The 7,654-nt window shown below is 42.2% G+C and overlaps 1 protein-coding gene across 1 annotated transcript in view; it reads right to left on the bottom strand.

The window, feature by feature from the left end:
- LOC104395233 (guanine nucleotide-binding protein G(q) subunit alpha) overlaps positions 1 to 7,297 on the bottom strand; it is an 82,117-nt gene extending 74,820 nt beyond the window's left edge. The window contains exon 1 of the mRNA XM_010004919.1: positions 7,091 to 7,297. Within this exon, the coding sequence (XP_010003221.1) occupies positions 7,091 to 7,237 (147 nt within the window). The 5' untranslated portion in view covers positions 7,238 to 7,297. The remainder of the gene's footprint in view (positions 1 to 7,090) is intronic.
- Positions 7,298 to 7,654: the final 357 nt, after the last annotated feature.

The raw sequence follows: 7,654 nt of genomic DNA, 5'->3' as shown, positions 1-7,654 counted from the left end.
TTTTTTTTTTTTTTTTTTTTTAAAGCATTTCCCATATCTACTTATTTTTACTGCAAAACATTCCCCAAAAAGAAATAGGCATAAATACTGAAACAACTTCAGCAGAAAACACTCCAAGAAATCCAACAGCAAATTTCTACGTATACAGTAAAGCTTGCTTACTGTTTTCAGCCTCTTCAAAAACTTTCTTTAAGCCTTTTCTCTTACTGTTTCTCACATTAGTTAATGTGTTATGAATATTTAAGTAGTCTCACAGGAAATTACGGGCATGGGATTCAAGTAAGATTTCCTACTTGTTAATCACCACAGAGTGACACCTTCCTGATACTGTCTGTTAGAGCAGCGAGGCAACTTGTCTTTTCAAAGTTATACTGAAAGGGTATAGTACAGCAGTAACAGTGGTAGTTAGTGCTTAGTATAATAATAGATTTGTCTGTTTTGTATAGTAATAGATTTGCTACAACTTCTTAAGGACAAGAGAGGAAAAAAAAAGCCCTCTGTATATACTGCCCACCTTCAGCAATATTAGACATTTAAAAAAAAAAAGGGAGAGCTGAACACTATATTATCTGAAGGAAAGGCTTCTAAGCTGTTATGAAGAACATATGGAATGTGAAAATTTCAAAGATTAAAATGAATGGTCTTTTCATTTCAGTATTTGAAAGCATGGATATGCACTGCAGCTTTCTAAGATGACAAATTGTAAAAAACAAACTTCTATTTTAGTTCTTAAAAAACATGCATTTGAATACCTGTGGTTGCACACTAGTACTGTATTGCATAATCATAAAATTTTGCAATTTTGTGATTAAAAACTGGCAATTTTGAGAATTCCTTGTGAACATTTCCATTAAAAAACTAGGGTTTTTCCGTATTTCATGTAAGACCTCTTACTCTAAAGTTCATGAGCCACATGAAAAACTTAACAACATCTAGGTAAAAAATAAGTAATGGAAGCACAGTAACATTCACCTAAAAGGAAACTTAAAACCAGTCCGTAAGTTACCATTTCCTATGACAGACAAACTCCTAAGGGAAGAGATCACCCTCACTTCCTCTTAAACCTCAGTAGAGCTCATATTCTCAAGAAAAGACGTCTTTCCTCTTAGAATACTCTACCACCAGTTCCAAGATACTACATTCTGAACACTAACAGTTACATTTCGCAACTGACTATCACTTCTCTGATAATAAATATTGCAAAACAGCCTAGATTATTCAAATATAGGACAATACATTTCAGTCTCTGCCTCTTTAGTTCTGTTGGTAGCTATGAAACCAACACAACTTGACAAGAATAAACTTGGCAAACTTAAAACTTGCCTCTTGCTACAGTGATTATATTAAAATATAAACAACCTAAATGTTGTGATACTGTACACCACAAAAAGATCACAACTGCCTACTTAACTTTTTGATACAAGCACTTCAAATTTCAGCAGCATTCAGAGATTCAAAATACTACTAATAATTCTCAGTTAAATGTAAGAAAATTGGTACAGTAAGAGAAAAGCATTTCTACTGTAGCACTGAATTCTATTGTAGAAGGTGAAGAATTACACACAAAAAGCATCACTTTGCTTTACGCCCAACCACACAAATAACAGCTCTAGCTGCAGTTTTCTAAACTATTGTGCAAAACAACTACTGCGCTAAAAATATTCTGTTACTCAAACTTTGAGATATCCTCTCCAGAGATAGGACTTCCTGATAGGAGATTCAAATTAATAGGAAGTGCCCTTCCTGTGTTTTCCAGACTGCTAGGCTAATGAGTTTGTTTTCAAAGGCCTTTAAAAAAAAGCAGTAGATTAACCAATTGATCAGTGTTCACTGCTTCAAAGTGAAATGACCTTGTACACAAAGCGTGTCTCTAATTCTGGCACAATGCTGTAGCAAGTTTGATTTTCCCTGTATTTCTGAAGGAATTCATATAGGAATTGCCTTGAGCCTCCATCGATGATTTCTATTTTATTTTGCATGTAGCCCTATTAGAAACTGATGGGAACACTCGTGAAGAAGCTGAACACAAAGACAGACTCCCACCTGCAGAAAAGCCCCCTCCATGGAAGTGTTCAAGGCCAGGCTGGATGGGGCTTGGAGCAGCCTGGTCTAGTGGGAGGTGTCCCTGCCCATGCAAGGCAGTTGGAAGTAGGTGATATTTAAGGTCCCTTCCAACTCAAACCATTCTGTGAGTTACAAAGTTATTTATGTATAAAGAAAGTGAACAGCTCTGGCCATGTGTATACAGGCAAAACTAACTAATTCACTCCAATCATATGAAAACACTACAAAAATTCAGCACTCTAAATTTAAATAATAACTATGAGATATACACTCCGTAGTATAATACCAGGGAAAAAAAATCCTGATTTACAATTAGGACTCCCAGATATTAAGGCAAAGTAAAAATGAATACCAATTTTGAAATAAAACCAACTGCGCTTTACAGTCAACTAACTTTTCAGATCAGTATGTCATATGCTTTGCACATATCATTTTCCTCCCCCCCCCACACATTTAATGTTAATGGCAAACCTAAAGTAGTAAGGTTCTGCTACAGATTAGAAGAATGGCTCAGAAACACAGAACTGTTCAGGTTGGAAAAGACTCTTGGGATCATCAAGTCCAACCATCATCCCTGCTCCATAAAGTTCTCCCCTAAACCATATCCACCAACATCACATCCAAATGACCCTTACACACATCCAGGGATGATGGCTCAACCACCTCCCTGGGCAGCCTTTTCCAGTGTCTAAACACTCTTTCTGTGAATTTTTTTTTTCCTAATGTCCAGTCAACCTCCCCTGTTGCAGCTTGAAGCCTTTGCTTCTTGTCACAGTCTGCCACTGTGAAAAGAGACCAGCACCAACCTCTCTACAGTGACCTTTCAGGCAGTTGTAGAGACTGTTGAGGTCTCCCCTCAGCCTCCTCTTCCTCATACTAAACATTTCCAGCTCCTTCAAGTATTCCTCATAAGATTTATGCTCTAGACCCTTCACCAGCTTTGTTGCCCTCCTCTGTACTCGCTCCAGCACCTTGATATCTCTCTTGAATGGAGGTGTCCAAACTAGACACAATACTCCACGTGTGACCTCACCAGTGCTGAGGACAGGGGGACAATCACCTCTCTACTTCTGCTGGTCACACTATTTCTAAGACAAGCCAGGATGCCATTGATTTTCTTGGCCACCTGGGCACACTGCTGGCTCATATTCAGCTACTTGACAGTTAGACCCCCCAGGTCCTTTTCGGCCAGACACTTTCCAGCCACACTTCCCCAGGCCTGTAGGGTTGCCTGGGGTTGTTGTGGCCCAAGTGCAGGACCTGGCACTTGGCCCTGTTGAAGCCCAAACATCAGCCCAACAATCTAATCTATCCAAGTCTCTCTGTAGAGACTCTCTATCTTCATGCAGATCAACACTCCCACCAGCTTGGTGTCATCTGCAAACTTACTGATGACACACTCTATTTCATTATCAAGATCATCAATAAAGATGTTAAACAGAACCGGTCCCAACACTGAGCCCTGAGGAACACCACTTGTGACTGGCCCCAGCTGGACTTGACTCCATTGACCACCACTCTCTGGGCCTGACTGTCCAGCCAGTGCTTGATCCAACAGATCGTATGCTCATCCAGGGCACGAGCAGCCAGTTTTTTTATGAGAGTTCTATGGGGAAAAGTGTCAAACGCTTTTTGGATGTCTAGATAGACAATATTCACGGCCTTTCCCTCGTCCAATAGTCGGCTCATCAGGTCACAGAAGGAGATCAGGTTCATCAGGACCTGCCTTTTATAAATCCATGCTGACTGGGCCTGATCCCCTTGTTATCCTCTATATATGTCTTCTAATAACACTCAAGATGATCTGCTCCATGACCTTCCCTGGTACTGAGGTCAGACTGAGGTCTGTAGTTTCCCAGATCCTCCTTTCTGCCTTTCTTATAGGTGGGTCTTACACTTGCTACCCTCCAGTCCATTGGCACCTCCCCAGTTAGCCAGGACTTCAGGTAAATGGAAAGTGGCCTGGTGATCATGTCTACCAACACTTTCAGCACCCTTGGATGTAGTCCATCCGGTCCCATAGACCTGTGTGTGTCTAAGTGGTGTAGTAGGTCTCTCACCAGTTCCTCTCCAATTGTGATGACCTCCTTCTGCATCTCCTCCCTGTCCCCTAGCTCACGGGGCTGTGTATCCATGGAACTGTTAGTTGGATGGTAACTAAGAAATACACTAGGTTGAAAAATACACGTGCCCAGACTGGTCTGCCTAGCAATAGGACTGTTTCAGGAGCTGGGACACTCCTCACTGCACAAAGAAAATACGGTGACTCAAACTACCATACAAGATACAGAGGCTGAAAAGTCCCACCTTCTGAGTTGAATATCAGCAGTTTCAGATCACCAAGTGTATTACCTTATGGGCATCTGGTAAAGTAGTGGTTTGTATGGCATTCACCAGATGTGTCAAAATAGTGGGATGCAGGCTGAATTTTCTACCTCTGAGAACACAGAGATTCAGGTTTTGACATTGGTAGGTGTAAGGCAATTGTAATGAGAAAGTGGTGTGCACCATGACCTTACGGAGGCTTTGTTATTGGTTCCCAATCAGTTACAGCCATCTTCAGCCTTCCTCCCCCCCAGAACTCAGGCAGGAATCACAGGGTGCTACGGAGAAGTGAGGGAAATCTTTCAGAAGACAGGAAGCTGTGGTTGGTTAGTTAGGTAGCCAGTCATTCAGATCCTTCCAGGGGCAGACTGCGCAGAAACACTACACTGATATGGCCACTCTACAGTCAGATGCTCCTGCAATCTGTGCAGCCTCAAAATGGGACCATGTAAGGAAGTAACAGGTTTTAGAAACTGAGTCTCTTAATGAATTTTAAACAGAGTCAATTTCTGTGGGAGTGTTTAATCTATCAATCATTTTTAGAGGAGTCAAACAGACACCAAAAAAAGCATGCAGGGGTGCCTGGGCAGAAGAATAGGTTCTCTGACATGAATTATGACCTAGATCCACTAAAATGTATAGATTTTTATTATTCTGCCCTTAAAACAACATTTAAATTACATGTTCTCGTAGTAGATCTCTGACCACTTCCTCTTTAATTGTGATGACCTCATTCTGCATCCCACCCCTATTTCCTAAGTCATGTGGCTGTGTATCCATGGAACAGCTAGTTCCACTGCTAAAGAATGAGGCAAAGTAGGTGTTGAGCACTTCAGCCTTTTCCTTATCCTTTTTTACTAAGATTCCCTTTGCATCCAGTAAGGGATGGAGATTTTCCCTAATCCTCCTTTTGTTATTAATTAACTTATAGAAACATTTTTTATAATCCCTAACAGCTGTAGCTAGTTTGAGCTCCAGCTGTGCTCTGGCTGTCCTAATTTTCACCCTGCATAGGTTCACTTCATCTTTATAGACTTCATGAGTGACCTGTCCCCTCTTCCAAAGACCACAGACTCCCCTTTTGTTCCTAAGGTCCAGCCAAAGGTCCCTATTTAGCCAGACTGGTCTCCTACCCTGCTTACTGGTTTTCCAGCACACAGGGACAGCCTGCTCCTGTGCCTTTAAAACTTCTTTCTTGAGGCATGTCCACCCTTCCTGGACTCCTTTATCCTTCAAGGCAGCCTCGCATGGGACTTAGTCAGTCAGCCTTCTGAGCAGGTCAAAATTTGCCCTCTGGAAGTCTAAGGTGGCAGTTTTACTAAACCCTCTCCTTGTTTCTCCAAGGATCAAAAACTCAGTCATCTCATGATCACTGTGCCCTAGGTGGCCTCCAACTTTTACTTCCCCCACAAGATCTTCCCTGTTCACCAGAAGCAGGTCCAGGAGGGCACCTTCCCTGGTCGACTCACTTATCAGCTGTGTGAGGAAGTTCCCTTCCACACATTCCAGGAACCTCTTGGAATGTTCCCTCTCCGCTGTGTTGTATTCCCAGCAGATGTCTGCGAGGTTGAAGTCCCCCACAAGAACAACAGCAAGTGACTGGGAGATTTCTCCCAACTGCTGATAGAAAGCTTCATCCACTTCACTGCTTTGGTTGGGAGGTCTCTAGCAGACTCCCACAGCAATATCAGCTTTGTTGGACCTTAACCTGATCCAAACACTCTCAACCCCATCATGACTAGACCTGATTTCCAAGCTCTTGTAGCATTCTCTAACATACAGGGCCACTCCAACCCCTCTCCTTCCCTTTCTGTCCCTCCTGAAGAGCTTGTAGCCATTGACTGTGGCACTCCAGTCGTGTGATGCATCCCACCACGTTTCTGTGCCAGCCACTATGTCATAGTTTTCCTGGTGTATCATGGCTTCAAGCTCCCTGTTTGTTGCTCATACTGCATGCATTGGTACAGATGCACTTCATATGAGCTAATGATTCCAACACCTTTTTCCCACTGTGGGCCCCATTTCCTACCAGACCCTTCTCAGGTGTTTCCATGATTTCTAAACATCTATCCTTTCTCTCAAATGAAGTAACAGACTGAGAATCCTCCCTAGTCCACCATCCTTCAAGCCCTGGCATGTTTCTCTTGGGCTTGTCCCTAACAGGCCCAGTTATCTCCCCTCCCCCCTTCATATCTAGTTTAAAGCCGTGTCAATGAGCCCTGCTAACTGCTGCCCCAAAAGCCTTTTGCCCTTCTGGGACAGGTGCATCCCACCTGCCACCAGCAGGGCAGGTGTCTCGTATAGCAGCCGGTGATCGAAAAACCCAAAGCCCTACCTATGGGTAGGGCATGGCACCATGGCACCTACAGCTTAACCGTGGCCTGGCTAGAGAATGGCCTGGAAGGAAAACACAAGGGGTAACTAAAGTCACAGTTAAACAGCAGCCGGCCATTAAACCTCTGCCCTATGACAAACTTCCCAGGCATCTTGTTAAGAGCAGCTGTCTTGTTAAAAGCAGGACCTTCATGTTGTCAGTGCAGTAAAAAGATCAGAGAACTAAAGGCAGGACTAGAAGATGCCCTTTTGTTCTGAGCTTTGTTTATAATTTGTGTAACAAGGTGTGACTTTTTGAGATCTTCAGTATATTTCCTAAGATAAAAAGAGGAAAAGCTTTAGCTACAGAAATAAACAAAAATCTCACCTTGTTATGTTCATACTTGTATGGGATTTTGAGGGTATCCATGGCTCTGATCATGGCCTGCATTGCTGTAAATATATTCTGGTACACAAGTTTCGTAAAGCCCCTTTTGTCTTCATCAGAGTAACCTGATCCATGAATGATTCTCATCTGCTTGATAAATGTGCTTTTGCCACTCTCTCCTGTGCCTGCAAGACAAATAAGAATATGTTTTAGCCATCGGACACAAAACCAACTGTTTTTGTAAACTGCTGACAGCTTGTTTAGTGCAGGGCTGAATGGTGTGAAGTGGTTCTTGCAAGGTATGGCAAATACCAGTTCAGTGTCAAACAACAGCATCAGTAGCAACTGAAGTACCACTGAATTAAGACTTGAATTTTGATTTAACAACTAAATTAGTAAAACAAACCTCCAATATATATTATACACAACTGAATATTTTAAAATCTTCCATTCTTGAAGATATAATTGTCCGAATCACCTAACTGCAGGGAATTATTATGAGACATTTTATCACAAAAACTCGGGAAGAGAAACATGCATCTTCCTTGGTCAACTTTCAGGACA

Source organism: Chaetura pelagica, unplaced genomic scaffold, assembly GCF_000747805.2.
Source record: "Chaetura pelagica isolate M959 unplaced genomic scaffold, ChaPel_1.0 scaffold339, whole genome shotgun sequence".
Lineage (NCBI taxonomy): Eukaryota > Metazoa > Chordata > Aves > Apodiformes > Apodidae > Chaetura > Chaetura pelagica.
The sequence above is the reverse complement of the archived record's forward strand: the minus strand, read 5'-3'. Positions and strand labels throughout refer to the sequence as shown.